The sequence below is a fragment of the Meles meles genome, chromosome 7 (genome assembly GCF_922984935.1).
Source record: "Meles meles chromosome 7, mMelMel3.1 paternal haplotype, whole genome shotgun sequence".
Lineage (NCBI taxonomy): Eukaryota > Metazoa > Chordata > Mammalia > Carnivora > Mustelidae > Meles > Meles meles.
Genome location: NC_060072.1, coordinates 94,916,927 through 94,939,662, shown reverse-complemented (window position 1 = coordinate 94,939,662; position 22,736 = coordinate 94,916,927). Strand labels below are relative to the sequence as shown.

The window sequence follows — 22,736 nt, the reverse complement described above, 5'->3', positions numbered from 1 at the left end:
GACAATGAAATTCATTGTATGTATGTTGTGAACCTGTAGGGTCTTTCTTAAATTGTAACAGAACACTTTCTGCTTCACAGAAGATGCTCTTTTTCTGGAAGTTGATTCAGATTTGCATTGGATGAAAGTTTGTGATTAACCATGGTAATTCAAATCAGGCTTTCATAAGACACTATGTTTATTGTGGTTGCTGCTGTTGTTATTGAATAAGAAACACCTCAGTGGGTTGGCCATTTATTTCTCTCCTAGACTTTCATGATGAATCTCCTATAGCAAGGTCGATTTTTGTCAATTATCATTTTTATTACCAATCTCTAGATTGGTAATAACATCCTTGGGTGTTGGATACTAACTTGCTTACATCATTTGAAGATTTAAGGGAGACATTAGTGGGGATGCTCAATTGCTCCTTCACTAAGAGTACCTCCCACTTTAGTTATTACCCCTTCTTCCACTTTTCCTGTTTTTTTCTTTTTTAAGATTTTATTTATTTTAAAGAGGAAGAGAGAGAACATGAGCAGGGGAAGGACAGAAGGAGAGGAAGAGAATCCACAAGCAGACTCCCTGCTGAGTGTGGAACATGACAGGATGCTTGATCTCATGGCCCTGAGATCATGACCAGAGCTGAAATCAAGATTCAGATGCTCAGCAGACTGAGGCACCTATGTGCTCCTTTACTCAGTTTTTAATTTTTTAATTGTTTAGATTTTATTTATTTATTTGAGAGAGAGAGAGAGTGAGAGAGAGCATGAGATGGGAAAAGGTCAGAGGGAGAAGCAGACTCCCCATGGAGCTGCTCCCCAATGTGGGACTTGATCCCAGGACTCCAGGATCATGACCTGAGTTGAAGGCAGTTGCCCAGCCAAACGAGCCACCTAGGTGCCCTCCTCAGATTTTTAAAAAAGAAAGTCATTGTATTTGTTTCAACTCTTGGTGTCTTAGGGAATACATTTTGGAGGTCAGTGAATAGCTTAAACATGCTGAATGCTTTCCAAACTATATCATCAATCTATTGATTGTAATTATATTAAGGAATTTATAATATTTCAACTTTTTTTGTTATAAGTTAACTTGGAATTATCAGTTCAGTGATATCTTGAGAATACACTGGAACTTTTTTTTTATCTTTTTAAAGATTTATTTATTTGACAGAGATCACATATTGGCAGAGACGGAAGCGGGGTAGGGGGAAGCAAGGTCCCCACTGAGAGCCTGATGCAGGGCTCAATCCCAGGACCCTGGGATCATGACTGAGCCGAAGGCAGAGGCTTAAACCTACTGAGCCACCCAGGTGCCCCTCCACTGGAACTTCTATCTATTCAATGTGGCTTAGCAAACCCAGAATTTCTGATAGAGGTACTTATTTCAATGAATTTGGCATAGTGTAAAATTCTGTTTCTTCTGTCCTGGATATATGCCATGAGAATCCATCCAAACATAAGTTCCCATATTTAATTTTGATAAATTTTCAAAATTAGATAAAATTTTTCAATGTAATTATGCCTTCTCCTGAGTTTGTACTTGCTTACCACTTTCTGGTAAGACTAGATTCTGATGCATATTATAGGTCAGAAAATAGGAATGGTGACTGTACACATAAGGAAAAATTTAAAGCTAATTCCTTCATGTGTGGTAAGTATAGAGGTTCTATAGTTTCATGAAGCAGAGCAAGATAAATATGGTTCCATCTGTTGGCAAGGGAGTCTAGGTGGTGCTTTCACTTTCAGGTACTCTGAGTTATCTGAATCCACAGAGATACCTTCATTCCATTGATCAGTTCCCATTCTTTCCCAATCAGTGTCCTAGCATTCACATAAGACATGTGAAGAATTTGTGAATTAAATCAGCTTTATAATTAAGGAACCTGTAGGATAAGGATTTATCATTTCTTCAGTTATGCCATAATTGAAACTTTAAAGTTACATTTTCTTTTTTTAAGCTGTTTAATGTATTTGGAAGCAGCTAGCTCCTAAATAAGTGTTGTATTCATTGTTCAGTTTTATTCAACCTTGCTTTTAGTAGGCATTTAATTCTAGACGAACTCTCCCTTATAAATGTGTCCATGTAGACTATCAGTGTTTGTGTGCCTAATGGAATCATTGCTGATTACAGACAAAACCAGGTTAATAAATTGGTTCCAGATTCTTATTGGTTTAAAAGTCAGATCCTGGGATAGGTTCTCTATATATCAACTACAGTTGCAGAGAGCAGGATTTAAGGAAGCTAATTAAAAATAAATCTATTTAGTATCAAGTAATTTTTGGTTTAAGGAATTATCAAGAGAGCTGAAGGCAGATTTTTTAAAAGATTTTTTTTAATTCTTTGAGAGAGAAAGAGAAAGAGCACAAGCAGGGAACGCAGCAGGCAGAGGGGGAAGCAGGACCCCACTGAGCAAGAAGCCTGATGCGGGACTTGATCCCGGGGCTCTGGGACAATGACTTAAGCCAAAAGCAGGCACTTAACTGACTGTGCCATCCTGGCATTCCTGAAGGCAGATTTTAAGATGAGTTTGTGGAATGACCTCAAAGCTGCTTCACAAAATTAAGTCTCCATGATAACTCCTCCTCAGGAATCTAGTGCTATAGCTATAAAATTTAGGGTCATGTGAATCTGCTATGAACTACACCAGCAATGTAGATACTTAACTATGCTTTTTTTAAGGTTTTATTTATTTATTTGAGAGAGAGAGCATGAGAGAGGAGAAGGTCAGAGGGAGAAACAGACTCCCCATGGAGCTGGGAGCCCAATGTGGGACTCGATCCTGGGAGTCCAGGATAATGACCTGAGCTGAAGGCAGTCGCTTAACCAACTGAGCCACCCAGGCACCCCTATAACAATGTTTAAATTTGTATCTTTTATGAATGTATCTGACTGGCAGAACTAAAATGATGTTTAGAATCCTAGCTTCAAAGACAACTGAAAATGTAGCCTTTGCAGTCCTTGCATATAGATAGACATATGTGATGGAATTTAGAAGATGCAAAATATATAAGTTCATAATAAAACACTTGTAGAATAATGAAATGTAAAAGAGTTGTCTAAATTACTCATCAATAAATCAAGTAAACATTATTGTCATCCTCAATTTACAGATGAAGGAATACCACATAAAGTACTCTACAAGGACAGTTGTCCTACAGACACTGTTGTAATGCATAAAGGCAAATTATTTTTGAGTAAATTGCATGTTGCTGGCTTTATGACATTTAATTAAAACTAACATTACTTAAGATAATAGTCATAGTTTTAACTAATTAAGCCCTGGGAGGTACCAGGCATATTTGTTAGCCATGTCTAAATAAATATTTAAACAACCCTTTGAGGTAATTCCCATTATTCTCCTTAATTTTTAGATCAGTAAGTGACTCACTAGAGTTTCACTAATTTTTTCCAAGATTGCACAAATGGAGACTTAGTGGAGTGAATAATGGAGTATATGAGCTGCTTCTGAGACCTGAAGGGATGCATGTCAAGAAAGCCTTTGATGTGCTAAGTGAATAATATTGTTGAGTACCACTGTGATTTTCACTATTGTCTGTATGAAAACATCTCAAGTTAAGAAAACGTTAAAAGTGTGATATCCATGGAAGTCTAAACATAGGGTTCCATCTGGTACCATGATTAAAAGATATAATTTTGCCTGTATGTGTCCCCAGTGGAGATCCTGGGAGGTAGACCTAAAAAGAAAAGAGAGTTTCTGCCTGTTGAGTAATGAGTTTAAGAGGAGCTGCTATTGTTGAAAGCGTGTAGTGATTTCTGTCCATGGTTTTGAAAAACAAGGCATCCTAGAAAACCGAGTCATAAAAAATTATTCAAACAGGATATCAGAGCAGAGCAATGATAATTTTAAGGCAGGAGGTATTAATAGTTTATATAGTAATAGTCTTTTTGAGACCTCCATCCTTTTGTTGATTAACAAATATTTTAGTAAATGACAGCACTATGGTAAGCCTTTTGATAGGCAATAATGAACAAAGTATCCCATTTTCTAGCAAAATGTTCATAGTCTGTGACGATCTAGCATCGAGAAAGATGACAGTCCAGTATATGGTGAAAATTTCTAATCATATTGATAAACATACTGTATCATTAGGCTCATGTAATCCTATTTGACTATGAATTACAGCAATACAAAGCCAATTTTATAGATGGAGCAAAGAGGGCAATGCGAATTTGAGGACTTTAGCACTGGAGATCTACCATCAGACAGAGTGGTATAGGGCATGATGAATACCAAAGAGATCTGATTATTTAAGTATACAAAGACTTACTGTGACTCAAATCAGACTGATGGAGAATGACTAAGTATTATCTATCAGTGAGAGAATCAGTTGTTAATCCCATAATCTATGATTATGGCTGCAGTTGTTGTTGTGGATAACTAAGTGCTCAATCCAAAAATGACAGAAACTCTTGCCAATGAGAGATGATATTATCATACAGGCATATATTACATCTGAGATTACCAGTGGAAGAGTTTGGGATTCTAAGCTTCTTTAGTGAAAGCAATTTTCTGCATGTAAGTTTAGGGATTTAAGTCTAATTAAAAAAAAAGCAGCTGTCTTCTGAATTTTTAATTTTCTAAGATATGTTATTTTGGAGAGAAATTCCCATAAGCCAAGCCTGGCATTTTAGATGAGCTTATTTAGTACTCTTGTGAAAGAAAGTGTTTTGTGGAAGAAATAGCATCCTATTCTGAAAATCTAAGATTTCTTTGTATATGTTCATGTTGCAAAATTTCTCATCTCCCCCAGCAATTGGTACAATGGCTTTTTTGGGGAGCACAGCATTATCTGAATCATTTCTCAGATGCATATTGGCCATATATACATTATTTTTTTCCTATGAATATCTGTCTTTTACTTTAAAGGGAGGAAAAAAGTATACCCACTTAAAGGGATTGTTAATATCTGGGGGGGGGAGGATAGGTAAAATGTTGAAGAGAGGTTAAAACATACAATGTTGCTCTTTCATCTGGTTATTGTGATGAGCCACCATGAGCAGCAAAGTCTCCAAGTGACACCCTGTGCTGGTGGTGTGGGAAGTCCTGAATGGGAATCAGTGCCAGTGTCAGAAGTTTCTGGAGATGGTGGAGCTGCAGATCAGCTTGAAGAACTACAACCCACAGAAGGACAAATCCTTCTCAGGCACATTCAGACTCAAGTCCACTCCCTGTCCCAAGTTTTGGAGGACCAGCAGCACTGTTATGAGTCCAAGATTGTGGATATTCCCCACACGGACACTGAGACACTGAAGAAACTCAACAAGAATAAAAGATTAGTCAAGAATATGACCAGGAATTGTGATGCCTTTTTGGCTTCAGAATTGCTGATCAAGCAGATTCCACGAGTTTTGGGTCCAGGCCTGAATAAAGCTGGCAATTTCCCTTCCATTCTCAACCCACAATGAGAACATGGGGGTCAAAGTGGAAAAAGTGAAGTCCACAGTCCAATTCCAGATGAAGAAGTTGTTATGTTGGCATGGCTGTTGGCCACATGAAGATGGCAGGTGATGAGCTTGTATGCAACATCCACTTAGCTGTCAACTTCCAGGTATTGTTGCTCAAGAAGAATTGGCAGGAGGTCTGCACTTTATGCAACAAAAGCATCATGGACAAGCCCCAGCACCTGTACTAAGGCATACCTCGATAAACCCTTGTGCTAACATTAGAAAAAAAAAAAGAAAGAAATGTATACTATCCATATGAGGAACACTAATATTGGTTTTATAGCAAAACTTTTTTCTGTGCATAATAAATTGAATCAATAAAATCAGCTTTTCATAGAAAGCATAGAAGAGAAGTAATAACTACTTGCTGTTTTCTGTTTCTAACCACACAATTCCCATTCACTTTGCTCACTTTTACAGCTGCTATTTGCAATCATTATTCTTTTTGCCCAGGATATCCATTTAATTATATTTCTTACCTTTACTCAGAATTCTTACTGCATTGTTAGAAATGTTGTGAGCCGTCCTATATTTTATATTCCTATGGCTCTGGGTATATGTTTTTATAAAAGATTAATTCCATACCAAACTGTCTACCTTTTTATCTGTTGCTCAAAATCTTATAAGGTGGAAATGGTCTGTTCGATTAATCCAAATGGCTAGTGCATGCCTGCAATGTAGCTGCTTTGAAAGTCTTTTCAGAAATAACATCTGAATGATTTTCATTATAAGAATTAGGAAGAAATTATAAGAGACCCTAAATCTCAGGAAACAAACTGAGGTTTGCTGGGGAGTGGGGAGGGAGGCGTAGGGTGGCTGGGAGATGGACATTGGGGAGGGTATGTGCTATGGTGAGTCCTGTGAATTGTGTTAGATTGATGATTCACAGACCTGTACCCCTGAAGCAAATAATGCATTATATGTTTAAAAAAATTCAACAGCAAAGGCAAAGGAAGACACAGAATTTGGAGAGCTAGAAAAAACTTTTCATCATTTGCTCCTACAAAGCATTAAAAAGTACAATAGGTAAGAACAAAAGAAGGAGGAAGAAATTATATTTGTGAGTTTCCTAATCTGCTTATACTAAACTGTTAATATCCACATAATAGGTATTAAATATTGTTATTGGTTTTTCTTTTAGTTTACCTAGTTTTTGCATGGATTTAATTTGTCAAATATATCTCAGTGTTTCCTAATGTACATTGATAAATGCCTGAGAAAGTCTTGGAAATCTTGACTATGTTCATTGATATAAATTCTTTCAAAATAGATCTGAGATGAACCATGTGAGACTATGGACTCTGAAAAACAACCTGGGGGTCTTGGAGGGGTGGAAGGTGGGAGGTTGGGGGAACAAGTGGTGGGTATTAGGGAGGGCACGTATTGCATGGAGCACTGGGTGTGGTGCAAAAACAATGAATACTGTTACGCTGAAAAAAAAATAGATCTGAGATAGCAATAGATACCATGTGGTACCAGGTTAACTGAGTGTAAGATGAATGAATGATCCACAATGCCATTTGAGGGTAAAGGGAGGCTTGCTGGAGAGTCTTGGAGAGTATCATATCCTTTTCTCAAAAACTCTTCTTACTGGGGAACCTGGGTGCTCCATCTCTAAGTGTCTGCTTTACACTCAGGTCGTGATACCAGGGTCCTGAGATTGAGCCCTGTTTTGAGCCCCACATCGGACTCCTTGCTTGGTGGGAAGCCTGCTTCTCCTTCTCCCATTCCCCCTGCTGTGTTTCCTCTCTCACTGTATCCCTCTCTGTCAAATAAATAAATAAACATTTTTAAAAAACTCCTTATTACTGAGGAAATAGTATGACTTTTTTTATTTTTTTATTTTTTTTAAGATTTTTATTTATTTATTTGACAGAGAGAGATCACAAGTAGGCAGAGAGGCAGGCAGAGAGAGTGAGAGGGAAGCAGGCTGCCTGCCGAGCAGAGAGCCCGATGTGGGACTTGATCCCAGGACCCTGAGATCATGACCTGAGCCGAAGGCAGCGGCCCAAACCACTGAGCCACCCAGGCGCCCAGTATGACTTTTTTTTTTTAAACATATGTGATTATGACCAAGAAATAAAATAAAGGTGAAAACTGAGATAACAGCCAAAGCAGACAAGGTTTGTCTTATGCATGAAACTTTAGGGTTAAAAAGAATCAACATTTAGCAATTATTGTGAAACTGACACTAATTGTGCTAAGGCAGGAAAACTGACATTTTCTTTGATAATGATAACATTACCTGGCTATGGGCTTCTCATGCTTAAGTCACTGCATTGATCAAATTAAATTTTAATTTCATGTTGTTTTTCTCCCCCACTAGAATCTGAGATAAGTTAGAGCAAGAATCCTCCTTCTTCATCACTCTATCCCCAAAGCCCGCCATAAGTAAGAAAAGCCTGAATGAGCTCATTAAACATTACAAAGTCCTTTAATTTAACAATCCTAATATTGAACACGAGCTTTTATTCATAGATTATTAAAAGCAAAAGTCAGGGTAAAGATGAAAGTAACCCAACTAGTCTGGTTTTTGAGGTGAAAGGAAAGTGATTGAAATGCCAGTTCTGAAAGCTGCAATCTCTGTACATTGAACTTTCAACCTCAATTTCATCATGTTCATTCACCTATAAATCGGAAGCAATATGTTCACTTTCTAACAAGTTTTGTAAAATAAATACTGCATGTGAATTGCTTAATACAGAGTAGAACATGTAGAATGTTATCAGTAGATGTTATTTCCCTTTCATACTTCCCAAAACCCTAAAGTCGGTTCTAGATGCCACAAATAAAGCTTGGTTCTCCAGAAGGTGACCTTCCAGTGGTTTATCATAGTTTCATCCATTTTATACGTTTGGTGTTTTTTTACATTGTCTGTTCTTTGCTTATTTTTTAATTTTTGGAGGCATTTGATCCGACTAAGAAAAAATATCTTTGACTAAGAGAGATTAGTAATTAATAGCAACCCATAAAGTTGTTGGCAAGATTAAATGAGTCAATACAGAGAAAATAATAGCTGTAGAAGGTAGGAATTGCTGAAAATTTTTGTTATCTTCTTGTAGCTCCTTTCTCTTCCACCTCATTAGCATCTTAATGATGATAAACTGTGTAAATATTTTTTAGTATGTATGAGTTTCTAATCTTTTAATACTTTAAAGTAGATATTTATATTTTATTCCCAGTCCTCTGGTGATTGTGTTTACTTGATTTCATGGAAATGACAAAGAGACTCAAAGTTTTCTAATAACATTCATTTCTACTACTGGGTAAGAATGAAAAGTTCAGAAATCGACATCTATCCTGACACTCTTTTCATCAAACTAAATGCCCAGTGTCTCTTTAAAGGCAAACCACTACCATTCAAAATCACAATCATTAACCCAGATGTTTTACTGCATTGAAAAAAAAAATACTTGAGTTTACATAAAATTCTGAAACAATATTCAGTTCACCAAATGTATTGAAGGCAAAGATTGGGAAACTTTTATATGGGAGTGGAAAAAAGGGGAAAATACATAACTCTAGTAAAGGAAAGGGAGTTTTGAGAAAGTGTGAAAAATAGTATTTACAAGAATGTCATCCTTTTAATGTTCCTTACACTTTCATTTACTGAAGAAAAACATAATCTTTTGGATAGTATCCTTAAAGGCTTGATTTACTTGCTGGTTCCTGAGGGTATATATAAATGGATTCATCATAGGAGCGACAGAAGTATTCAGAATAGCCACTCCTTTGGTCAATGATGCCTTTTCTTTTGCAGAAGGGTTGGCGTACATGAATATGCAGCTTCCATAAGAGAGGGAAATGACAATCATGTGTGAGGAACATGTAGAAAATGCCTTTTTCCTCTGACTGGCAGAGGGTAGTTTCAGAATTGTTTTAATGATGGACATGTAGGACAAAATTATTAATGCCAAAGTGAAAAGCAGTATCACTATGGCAGAGTAAAAACCGATCACTTCTAAGAGCCATGTGTCTGAGCAAGATAATTGCAGGAGGGGAAAATAATCACAAGCAAAGTGATCAATGACATTGGAGCCACAGTAATCTAACTGGAGAAAAAGAATAACTGGTGGGAAGATATTTAAGAATCCTGCTAACCAAGCACAAAAGACAAGTAAAATGCAGACTCTTTTGTTCATGATGGTTGTATAATGCAAGGGTTTACAGATGGCAACATAGCGGTCATAGGACATGGCAGTTAGAAGGTAAAACTCAGTTATACCCATGAAGATGAAGAAAAACAACTGAGCTGTACAATTATTATATGAGATCGTCTTGTCTCTGGTGATAATTGTGCCCAGAAATCTAGGAATACAGACAGTTGTAAAGGATATTTCTAATACAGAGAAGTTCCTGAGTAAGAAGTACATGGGGGTCTGTAGATGGGAGTCGACCAACGTGAGAGTGATGATGGTCAAATTACCAGTGACACTTAATATATATGTGATAATTAAAAAGAGAAAAATCATAATCTGAAGCTCTGGGTCATCTGATAGCCCTAGAAGAATGAATTCTGTGGGTACCGTGCGGTTTTTCATTGCTGATCCTTTCTTCCCCCCTTTAGAATGGAAACTGTATGTTCCCCTGTAGGACATAAAAATTTTAAACCGATTTGAGGTTAGAGTACAGAATCTTAAAAATATTCACAGTGATGGATAATCTATGAAGCCAAAAAACAAATGTTTTCCTTCAGCAACCCTCTAATTTCTACTGGACTTCACATTCAAGTAATACATATTATTTGAAGTTAAATACTGATTTCTTTTTGCTGGAAATGTGCTGTCATGGGCCATGGATAAAAATAATCTTGTGTTAACATTAAGCAGAAGATATTTATTCTAATGTTTTTTTAAATGTTAAGATTCTAATTATTCTTGAAAATATTTAGCTCCTTTTTTAAAAACATGAAAATATTCTTTTTTTTAATTAATTAATTTATTTTTATTTGCTTATTTACAGCATAACAGTGTTCATTGTTTTGGCATCACACCCAGTGCTCCATGCAGTACGTGCCCTCCCTATTACCCACCACCTGGTTCCTCATGAAAATATTCTAATTGACATTTTTCTTTTCCTCAATGTTATAAAAATTAGTTTGGATTATGGAAAATATAAATATAGGGTTTGAAATCTCACAGGGGTTATTTAGGCCCACCTCCACATTTTATATTTGGGGACCTACATTGTTTAGGAAACTTTCACCAGCTCACACAATTAGTCACCATAGTAATCATCTCACTGTAGAATGTGCATGTTTATCCATGGGAATGTTTTGTTGGCATTCTCTTATAAATTACTTTCTTAAGGGTGTTTGGTTGATGCTATCTCACTCATCTTTTTTTTTTTTTTGCCTTATTGATAAAAAGATCAGAAGGACAAGAAGGTAACCTTCTATTAGTAAATTAGTTGCCTAGAGTAGTTGAAATCATTCAATGCATAATCCTTTTCTTTTCCTTTTTTTTTTTTGTTTACAATACCACTATGGAAAATGAACAAGTGGATGGTCAAAATAACATCAACTGGGAAGCAGATATTCTATCCACTTTAAAAAATAATCTCGTTTTTGTGACAGAGTACATTTTTAAATTAGAAAAAAATGAATAATCCAATATTTATTTCTGTTTCTGCTTTAGGATTTTATTAATAGTCTCTTAGTAGTAAGCAAGTATTTAATTTTTTTAAAGATTTTGTTTATTTATTTGACAGACAGAGATCACAAGTAAGCAGAGAGACAGGCAGAGAGATGGGGAAGCAGTCTCCCCGCCGAGCAGAGAGCTGGGCTCAATACCTGGACCCTGGGAACATGACCTGAGCTGAAGGCAGAGGCTTTCACTCACTGAACCACCCAGGTGCCCCAGCAATTATTTAATTTTTAATATTATAATGGTTGTAAATCCACAAACATATATGCAAACATGATTTTTAAAACATTTAAGTAAAATGAAGATTCCATATATTATATTGAAGAATAAAAAATTTACTTACTTCCTGATTCTTCTTGACGATCTAGTCTCAAATTTTATCATCTGATTTGTTTAAACATTTACACAATTTCAGCGTGGTGAATCGAGTTAGTAAAATATTTGGTTTCTACTGTGCTCTCAAAACAAGTGTGTTGATTTAACTTTTTCATGGTTCTAAGGGATTATAATTCTCTTTGACTCACAATATCCTTCATTCCTGATACTATAAAATGCTGACAACATTTTATTATAATTCAACTCATTCTTGCTTTTCATCTCTCTTCAAACTCCACATACAAATTCAGTTACACCTAGGTTGACTACTACTTTTCCATTTGCCTCTTTTCATATACTACAAAACACTTATTTATCCAATCATTTTTCTTTCTATTCATGCAAACATTTAAAATAAATATTTTGTAATTCTATGATTATACATCTGTAAAACCCAAGTAATATTGTCCTTAAGCTCTCGGACTGCTATATTTTCCTGCAAACACTGTTTTGAGAAACAGAATATATGGAATGTTTTTCTCGATGTCTGACATACAAATGGAACTGGACTTATTTTATCTGTGTCTTTTTGTTGGCTCGGGGGAATTCATTAAGTAAATAGAGTGCCAAGGAGAAGAATCATTAAAGACAGAGATGAATCATTTTTATAAATATTGATTAAGAAGTACAAAAAGCAGGTGGTGGGTAATGGGGAGGGCACGTTTTGCATGGAGCACTGGGTGTTGTGCAAAAAGAATGAATACTGTTACGCTGAAAAAATAAATAAAATGGGAAAAAAAAAGAAGTACAAAAAGCAAAATGACTCAGGAAAATAGACAAATATACAAACGGTGAGATTCTAAGTATGTGAAAGCTTGATTTAGAATTTCACACTTCTATCGATTCTCAGCCTTTTGGCTAAGATCAAGTGTAGAATTTAAGTCTTCTGTGACTTAAGTCTTCTGTGACTTCTGTGATTAAGGAATCCCCACTTTTCTTCCAGAAACTGGACTTGTCTTCAGTAGAATTAGTGTGCTGATATCTTTTGAATTTTGGCTATCTAGAGAAGAATTCTTTATCGGGTTGAAATGGTGGAACACACTGCTGTGGATTTCTAGTATGACTGATTGTCTTCTGAAATGGACAGCCTCTTAAAGACTGACGAGGAGGTTTATACCTACACTGACCCTTTGAATTTACGGAAGTCATTCCCAAGCCCCTTCCTAATGTGGCTTTTATTGCCTTTTGACTACTTTCTTCACTGTGTTATTTACTTTCATTAAACAGTTATTTGTATTTGTGCATATGACATCTTCTCGTATTAAGAATATTTATGAATCAATAAAATAAATATCTGGAAAGTTGACATTAGATGTTTTGAACTTGTTTATTTCCACAATTCCTTCAATGAGAGATGTCATTTTTATCCCATAGAAGGGTAATATAGTATAGAAATATAGGGGTGCCTCGGTGGCTCAGTGGCTTGGGCCTCTGCCTTCAGCTCACGTCATGATCTCAGGATTCTGGGATCAAGCCCCACATCAGGCTCTCTGCTCAGCAGAGACAATACATAGATACTGAGATGTGTTGTATTTATAACTGCTACACATTAAAATAGGCATTGAAAATATTTATTCAAGATATTTCAGTGGAGATGGTGAAACTGATTCTCTACTTGTGAAAATTCTATTCCTTTGCCTTTAGTTTTGTATCCAAATAGCCATTCTTTTTATATTTTATTCAGAGCTTTTATTGATTACCAGGCACTGACCATAAAATTATCTCATTTTTTCAAACAGGCAGACAATACAAAACCATCTGAGGTCAGTGCTATTATTATTCAGGTAAAGAAAGAGTCTGAGGAAGAAAGAAATTAAAGTGTCTGGTGTCCACCATTTGTGTGTTTGTGAGCAACACAATCTTTAGTGACTCACAGGGAAAGGGAATGAATTTCTATCTCACAAAGCACTGCACTTCATGAAATATCCTATTAGACATGTTTCTTCTCCATATCTTTTCTCAAATTCCTAGATACTGGATTGTCCCTCTCTTTCCTCCTTGATCACCCTCTCACTCTCTAATTTTCTACCCTTACTGCTTTTTTCCTAGTTCCTAATAGCTGTCTGTCTAGCTTTTCTCTAGGCCTCAAAATAATTTACTTTTAATGAGGACTGATTACACCTGTTACCCTTCTATCCACAAGCTAGTAGGCATCTGCTTTTTTTTTTAAAGAATTTTTTAATTTATTATTTATTTGACAGATAGAGATCACAAGTAGGCAGAGAGGCAGGCAGAGAGAGAGGAAGGGAAGCAGGCTCGCTTCTGAGCAGAGAGTCCGACGTGGGGCTTGATCCCAGGACTCTGGGATCATGACCTGAGTCGAAGGCAGAGGACTTAACCCACTGAGCCACTCAGGCGCCCCAGGCATCTGCTTTTTAATAATGTGTCAATTTTACCATGTATTCTGAGGTTGATGAGTGACTATGTTTTAGGTCAATGAAACATTGTTCAAGCTACCAGGTTTCACTCTCCTCAGAGAGTGGAGGAGGGATTTTAATTACAAATAATGGCGTGCTGTAACGTGTTCTAAATCAAAAGATAAAATTTATTAAATCAAATGGTTAAGGGATCCAAATGTTTTAAGACTTTCTCTGAAACCTAAACTGGCATCGTTTTACTGAATACTTCCAGCATGTATTGCTAATCATTTTCAGTGATATATTATATGCTCTTGTGGAGATAAGTCATTCCACAAGATGTTGGTTGGCCTCCTACTTACTGACTACCATTATTTAATTGAACTATTATTCTATAAGTCAATATTTTAATCTCAGAAGTGTAACGTTTGACAAATGATGTTGGACCTCATAAATTACTAGATATAACCCAAATAGTTATAAGAATTTTTTGTGTGTGAAAAAAATAAGGGTTTGCATCATAGCAGTTCTTACCATTAGAAAGTTCCAATGCAAACCTTAAGAAGAATTGTTCTCAGTAACTTCATGAAAAGGCAATACACATCAAATAAATTGGTTTTTGCATAGTTGTCAAAATGCCTAATGTAAAAAGAGGAAAATGAACACCAAATGCCTTAGAAAATATTCAATTAATTATTCCTTTGTCATACAAAATGTCTAGTTATGATAAAATACACACTTTATTTGATCACTGTTTTAAAAGCTAACTCACTGTTACGAACATTATTACATGTGTTTATGTTGGGTAAAATATTTAGTCAGAGCACTAGGGCATTGGAACCATTCTAAATTATTCAAACGTATTTAAGTACTCAAAAATTGTTTATCAAAAATCCACTACATGGCAGATGCAGGTTCTAAAGGAGGAGTATTAGTGATTTCTGGTAAAAGTCTAACAATGGCTTCTCAGGGGGTGGAGGTGAGGGGCTGATGTGTAGAGCTGATCTTGTTCCAAGATGTGATATCTCTCACGTGGCAGTTTTCAAGCTACTCATGTGGGCTTTTTGAGTGCAGAATTGAGAAGACACAGCACAACTGGCTTTTGGGAAGCATCTAGGCAGACCCTGCACCCTGCTGCGGGGACCACAGCATTTCATCTGCAGAGGAGACGAAAAGAGAGAGATTTCTGCTCTCCTAGGGTGAGGGATGTGAGAGAAAGCAGACAATAAACAATGAACATGATTGATTCCTAAATCATAGGGTCTTTTATAACTTAATAACTATTTTGTAAAGGAAGAGAAAACTGAAAAACCTTGGAAATGGGGGGCTACTGTAATTTTACGTAGAGAAATTGGGGAGGTCTTATTGAGGTGACATGCAGATATCTGGGAGAGGAGTTTGTCTGGTTTAAGTACCATCTAGTGTAAATGCACTAAGGCCTTAGGAGGAAAAATCATGTGACTTGCTAAGAAAGGTTTATTTGTTTCTTCCTTTCCAGTATTAATAAATGCATTGGTCCTTGTCCTGCTAGCCTCCTGGATAGAACATCCAGTATAGTACCAAACAAATACAATGATAGTGAGCTTGTAACTGAATTTGCTAAAATGATTTTTTCTATGAACAAAGTATATCATGAAACAAATAAGGTTTTGCATCATTTGCACCTAAATGAATTGTGTTTGTAAGGTATTATATCAAAAGAGCCAGAAAAGGTATGAGAAACTTATAATCTTAGGTGTTGATTATCAAGGAGAACAGTTTAAAGTCGAGTATTTAAATACTACTAATGGGAGCTGGGTGGCTCAGTGGGTTAAGCCTCTGCCCTCAGCTCAGGTCATGATTTCAGGGTCCTGGGATCGAGCTCCATGGCAGGCTCTCCGCTCAGCAGGGAGCCTATTTCTCCGCCCCCCCCCCGCCCCGGTCTTCCTCTCTGCCCACTTGTGACTTCTCTCTCTGTCAAATAAATAAATATATTCTTTAAAAAAATTCATACATTACTACAAAACAGTAAATGTACTCATATTTGGTGTCTAGGAATATTTATGTCTTCAGGCTTTTTTAAAGAACCTATATGGCTTATTTGTTAATTAAGGAGTTGCTAGAAATAAGGGCTACTTCACGTTTTCCATAAATAAGTGTGACTTCATAATTACATTTTAAATTGATAAATTATATGGCACAGAAAATTTTAAACTGGGTACTTGAAAAATACTTTGAGATTCTCAAAAAGAGTAAATGTATCACTTTCTTAGTGATAGTTTTTTACATAGTTACTAGGTGTGCTATCATATGGAGAGGATAGTACATGTAATATTCCAGTAACACTAAGTTATATTTATAGTTTTTATATAGTAAAATAATACTAATGTTAAACATGACAATGTTTTCTGAATTCCTTGAAAGAATGTTTCCTGGTGAAATCATAAAACAATTTTAACTCACTGATCTTACAGTGTCTTTTTGTTTTTCTTTGATTTTCTAAGTTTTATTGTAAAAAAATAGTATTTAAAAATATTTAGAAGAAGGAAATGAGATCAGTCTCATAGTTACAGAGTGGAAAGACTATCTAAAAGGAAAAGAAATGCATGAGAAAGTGATTGGAATTTAAGTGGAGATATATATATATATATATATATATATATAATCAGTATTTCTCAAATATCCTCAGTATACTGCTGGCAATAGAAGTATAAGCAATGAAACAGAACTCTAGTGAGACAACATGGATATTCATAGATTTTTTTTATGTCTCTAATTTATGACAACACTTTTATCTTTTTTCATTTGTTTGAGAAAAATACAATCTTCCTTGCCCTGTCCATGAAGGTTCAACTGACTTGCTGGTTCCTTAGGCTGTAAATAAAGGGGTTCAGCATGGGGGCTACTGAAGTGTTTAGCACAGCAACACCCTTGCTCAGAGACACTCTGTCTTTTGCTGCTGGATTAATGTATATGAAAATGCAGCTGCCATAGGAGATAGAAATGACAATCATGTGGGATGAACAGGTAGAAAAGGCCTTTGTCCTCTGACTAGCAGAAGGAATCCTCAAAATTGTTCTGATGATGTAAATGTAGGACAGAATTATTAATGCCAAAGTGAACAGTAGAGTAAACACAGCACAGGAAAATCCACTGTCTCTAGGAATTTTGTGTCTGAAAAAGAAAGGGGTAGTAAGAGGAAATAATCACAGGTAAAATGGTCTATATTGGACATACAGTACAGTACAGTACAGACATACAGTAATCAAGCTGTATGAACAGCATGAGTGATGGGAATATGATTAAGAATGAAGCCAACCAAGAGGCAAAGACAAGGAGTATGCAGACTCTGGGATTCATGATGGGCATGTAATGCAGAGGCTGGCAGAGGTCAATGTAACGGTCATAGAACATGGCAGCCAGGAGGTAAAATTCAGTGACTCCCAACAGAATGAAAAAAACAACAAAAAACAACTGAGCCACGCAATCATTAAAGGAAATGGCTTTATCTCCTGTAATCAGGGTGCCCAGAAACTTGGGTATGGTGACAGTGGTGAATGAAACCTCTAGCAAGGAGAAATTTCTGAGGAAGATATACATGGGAGTCTGGAGGTGAGCATCTAGCAGAGTAAGGGTGATAATGGTCAGGTTCCCAGTGATGTGGAGCATGTAGGTGATGAGCAGAAAGACAAAGATCACTCCCTGAAGCTGTGGATCATCTGACAATCCCAGGAGGATAAACTGTTATTGTGTGGTTTTTCATTTTTTTTTCTTCTTTATGTATACTAGAGGAGAAAACACAGAAGGATTAGAGAAAGGGGATTACAAATGGGAAACCACTGGAGTTGGTCTCTGGAAGTAAACTAATTTAATTTAGTTTAATTTAATTTAATTAATTTAAAGTAACAGAACTTTAAGACAACTTAATAAAAGTAGGTGACATGTTTAAAGTACGTTTTACCATGTGCCACACTCTGTGTTTTACATAGAATGTTTCTTCATAAAACCTTTATTTCATGGGTTGCCTCTTTATTTTGTTGACTGTTTCCTTTGCTTCGCAGAAGCTTTTAATATCTTCTTTTTTTTAATATTTTTTATTTATTTGACAGAGAGAAATCACAACTAGGCAGAGAGGCAGGCAGAGAGAGAGGAGGAAGCAGGCTCCCTGCAGAGCAGAGAGCCCGATGTGGGGCTCGATCCCAGGACTCTGGGATCATGACCTGAGCTGAAGGCAGAGGCTTTAACCCACTGAGCCACCCAGGCGCCCCTTCGCAGAAGCTTTTGATCTTGACGAAGTCCCAAAAGTTCATTTTCGCTTTTCTTTCCTTTGCCTTTGGAGACATATCTTGAAAGAAGTTGCTGTGGCTGATATTGAAGTGGTTATTGCCTATGTTCTCCTCTAGGATTCTGACGTATTTTTGTCTCACATTGAGGTCTTTTATCCATTTCGCATTTATCTTTGTGTACGGTGTAAGAGAATGGTCGAGTTTCATTCTTCTACATATAGCTGTCCAATTTTCCCAGCACCATTTATTGAAGAGACTCTCTTTTTTTTCCACTGTGGGAGAAGATATTTGCAAATGACAGTACAGACAAAAGGTTGATATCCAGGATCTATAAAGAACTTCTCAAACTCAACATGCACAAACCAGATAATCATATCAAAAAATGGGCAGAAGATATGAACAGAAACTTCTCCAATGAAGACATATAAATGGCTATCAGACACATGAAAAAATGTACAAAAACAATGAATTCTGTTACACTGAAAAGAAATTAAAAAAAATGCACCAACCTAGTGTGTAAAACAAAAACAAAAACAAAAACAAACAAGCAAACAAAACCTTTATTTCCCTTATTGGGAACTGATTCTAAAAACATTTTTAAAAATCTTATCTGCATTACATCCCCTACATGAAAAGAACAGGAATTTTAACCCAGGTTTTTCTGAATATTTGATAACTGAAATAGAAATGCTTCCTGTTGACTCTTCAGAGTAATTCCCTGAAGGATTTCCTTCCCATTGAGTAAATCTTTGTCCTCTTCCAACCACAAATTGTCTCATTTTCTCATTTCTGTCACCTGAATTAAGTGTATTATTACATAGTATTATTATTATTAGTATTAGCATTATTACTTAGAACTATAACATAGAAAAGACAGTATGTTTGGAGGGAGGTCACTCAAATGGGGATGTGACCAAAATTTGAAAATCAGTGAAGTTCAATTTTTAACATTGTGACAAAATTCCCAAGTTTTCACTCCGGTTCACAGTCTTCTTTTCCAACCTCCTATGTCTCATCTGAAGCCACAGTTAATGAATTCTTTGACATGATGTCCTCGGACTATAGAGAGCACAGAGTTGACAGAAGGCATGGTAGAAATTTAGCAGGTCGATCTACACATTCATGGGCTAAAGAAAGAATGTATTTATATCTAAAATTATTTTATAGAACATTGTTTCCTTTAGAGTTTCTTCTATCTAAATTGGTTGTATTCTATCTAAATTGTTGGTATTATTCTTTATATATGAATTCTGTTTTCTATCCCATATTATAATTTTATATTTTTCCTTTTATCTACATCAGTATTCAGTTATAGAAGCTTTATTATGTCAACACTTTGGAGTATAGGATAAGACAGCACATGAAATCCCTTTATATTCTTTTCCTGAATAATAATAACAATAATAATACAATGCATTTTAAAGTGAAGCTAAATTTTTCTCAGTAAATCAAACCTGTCCATTATCATATCCCTCATTCTGTGTATTTTCACTAAATAGTAAAGTGTTCAATTCAGAGTCATGAAGGAAGTTTTGCAATAGGATATGTAGTTTAAGATGTAGAGTTATTGATTACTGGTATATAATATGTCATAATACTGTGAAGTTTCTTGATCTTTCTTTCCCCTTACGTGTCTGAGTTCTCTTTTCATCACTTCACACTGTTTAGCCAAAAAAAAATATTGCTGTTGATTATTTAAGGCAAATTCCAACTGAGATGGATAGTGCCATGCTATAGGGAATGCATGTGAAAGATACAGGAAATGAACATTTCTTTTGCTATTTCTCAGGACTGGAGGAAGCAGGCTGAAGAACTTTTTTTTTAAATATTTTATTTATTTGACAGAGAGAAATCACAACTAGACAGAGAGGCAGGCAGAGTGTGAGGAGGAAGCAGGCTCCATGTGGAGCAGAGAGCCCGATGCGGGGCTTGATCCCAGGACCCTGGGATCATGACCTGAGCCGAAGGCAGAGGCTTTAACCCACTGAGCCACCCAGGTGCCCCAGGCTGAAGAACTTTTAAACAGACATCATGGTGACATATATTGTAAACAACCTTATGGCAATTCAAGTGTATGATCGATATTTCAATCATAACAGTCATTGTTCTCAATAATCCTCTATAATTAACACTGTGTGTACACTCTTTGATCTGTAAGTTATTTCTGTGATGTTTTTGGTAGAGTGATGAAAAATATATCCAAGACTCTAAAACATTATTTCAAGCTTTCCTTCCTAACTACCTACCCATGTTTCTTTTACCCAGTCACATGTAACTTATATTCACAAGATTTGTAGTCCCATTTGCTCCTTTCTTTTCAATGAATTCTACTCCATCATGGAGCTCTAATTGTTGAATCCAGTGTGTCATTCATTGAAAGCGAAAACTGACATATTGTATAAACAGCTACTTGCTCTTTTGTTAAAATAACTGGAAATGATTTTTAGGACACTTCCATCATTCCATATACATTTTGAAAAAAGAACAATAGCATTCCCCAGATTGTCCAATATACAAAAACAACAATTTTTAAGGCCTACTAAAGATGAAGAGATTGTTTTCTTTATTTTTGTAATAATTAGAAGAAATAGTAAAAAGCACCATGATTCCACAATATAATTGGAAACTAACTTTATCATCCTGCACTCTCCTCTTAAAGAGAGAACTTTTTAATTCTGCGTACCACATTCTCTCTTTGTAAGTTAAAACTCCTTGAAGAAAGTTGTGAACACATATATTCAAGGAAATTTTCACCCACAAATTAGTACAAAATTTTCCAATTCTCTTTCTCCTTTACATGACACTCCTTTTCTTGGTGTTAGATTTAGATTTGAGGCTAATTTGTCAAAGAAGAGAACAAAATATTGGTTTAATGTGGTATCTCGAGTAACAATTTTGTTTTATAAAAACCATTAATTTTTTTGTGTGGAATGATTCACTCTATTCCTGACCATGTTTACTGACAACTAAAGTCATGCAAGAACTTTATGGTGACTGAATATAAAAAATCTCACGAAGAACCATTTTTCTTTCAGATGATTAGTTCAGTAATATCTCAGAATATTCCTCAAACTGGTTCAGAATCTTGTTTCTCTGAGTCCCCTGAAAAAAAAAATCACTTTTTTTTTTCATTATAGAAAGGGAGAATTTGGATCCCAAATTAGATCAAAGCATCAACCAGTATGAATGGGAATAATGAAGGAAAAGCAGTAATCATATAAATTACTCTCAAAATCTGTAGGTTTTCATAGAGATATTCTATATATCCTGATTATCTCAATTTGTTAAGTAGTTATCTATATTTGGAGATAATTTTTAACATAAAGAAAGAAAGGAATTCTTGAAAAACATAAGGCATCAGAAACTAATATTTATTTATAAGGAATGATATTATTGGGGCACTTGTGGGCTTTGCCCTCAAAGAGAAATAGATTAAAAATGCAACTTAGTCACTTTATAGTATTGTGACTTTGGACAAGTTACTTAATCTCTCTGCATTTTACTCTTTCTTTCATTTAAAAAATGGGCATAATAATTTATGGAATAATCATGAAGGCTAGTTTAAGAAAAGGCAAAATTAAATTATACAAAATTTGTATAAAATGTTCTCCCAGACAGAAGTTAGTATTATCTTTATTCTCCCAAAAATGAAGCCAATGAACATATTTGAGGAATACAACCCCACTTTAAAAACCAAAACCATTTTTGAGACAGTGAAAGACTGTATGCACTTATCTCATTTACACTATATGAGTTACCTATGTTAATTTGAAGAAACTGACAATGAAAGAGATTAAGTATAATAAGCAAAATCAGACATCAGATGTTAGTTGATAGTAGAATTGGAATTCCTAAGTCTTTTTGCCTGAAACCAGAGCATTTACTACTTATTAAACATATATTCAATGAGGAAGATCAAGTTGAGAGACAATAATTTTATGAAAATTAATAGAGGAATGAATTATTATGACAAACAGGAAATGTAACATACTCATTTTTCATAATCCTTGATAAATACAGCTGACATAAGAAACTCAAATTATTCTATGTATTCTGATGTGAAGTTAAGATAAACATTAATGAATCAGTGCTAAGAAAAAAATTTCTACAACTTTATAGTCTTACCTCTGTTTGTCACACAAATGACATTATCAGCTGGTTGAAATGGTAAAAAAAAAGAAGGAAATTGATAACTGCTTCAGTTCTAGGTTAACAGATTCAGTATTTTAAAAATCAGTCTTTCTCAATACATTGGAGTTACTTTATTTCTGTAGCTAATATTCTTTTACACACTTTTCCCTATAGCTATGGGAGCAAAAATAGTGAAGAGAAGTTAGATATGGAAGTTAGATTTGGAAGAAGATTCTATTTATATTTTCTCCTGCCTAAAGCACATGTTTTATTTACCATACATACCCATGTCTCAGAGCAATACTCCAGTGAATCAAATATGCTAAAAGGGCCTAGAGGAAAATACACTAAAGATTATACAAATGTTATCAACAGTTGCACCAATATTGGAACAAGAAACTTTTGGGATAATGCCCAAAGAGATAGAAAGGGCATAAGAAATCAGCCAGAAACACATGGAATATTTTGCATATAATCTAAATGAGAAAATAACTAAATGTGCTGCCATTTTCATT

The 22,736-nt window shown here is 35.4% G+C and overlaps 1 protein-coding gene and 2 pseudogenes across 1 annotated transcript; 1 reads left to right on the top strand and 2 right to left on the bottom strand.

The window, feature by feature from the left end:
• Positions 1-4,996: 4,996 nt before the first annotated feature.
• Positions 4,997-5,636, top strand: LOC123946067 (annotated as a pseudogene).
• Positions 5,637-9,050: 3,414 nt separating this feature from the next.
• On the bottom strand, positions 9,051-9,989 carry LOC123946051 (olfactory receptor 6C3-like). The gene has a single exon (XM_046011125.1). The coding sequence runs from the start codon at positions 9,987-9,989 to the stop codon at positions 9,051-9,053; it is 939 nt and encodes a 312-aa protein (XP_045867081.1).
• Positions 9,990-16,605: 6,616 nt separating this feature from the next.
• Positions 16,606-17,567, bottom strand: LOC123946047 (annotated as a pseudogene).
• Positions 17,568-22,736: the final 5,169 nt, after the last annotated feature.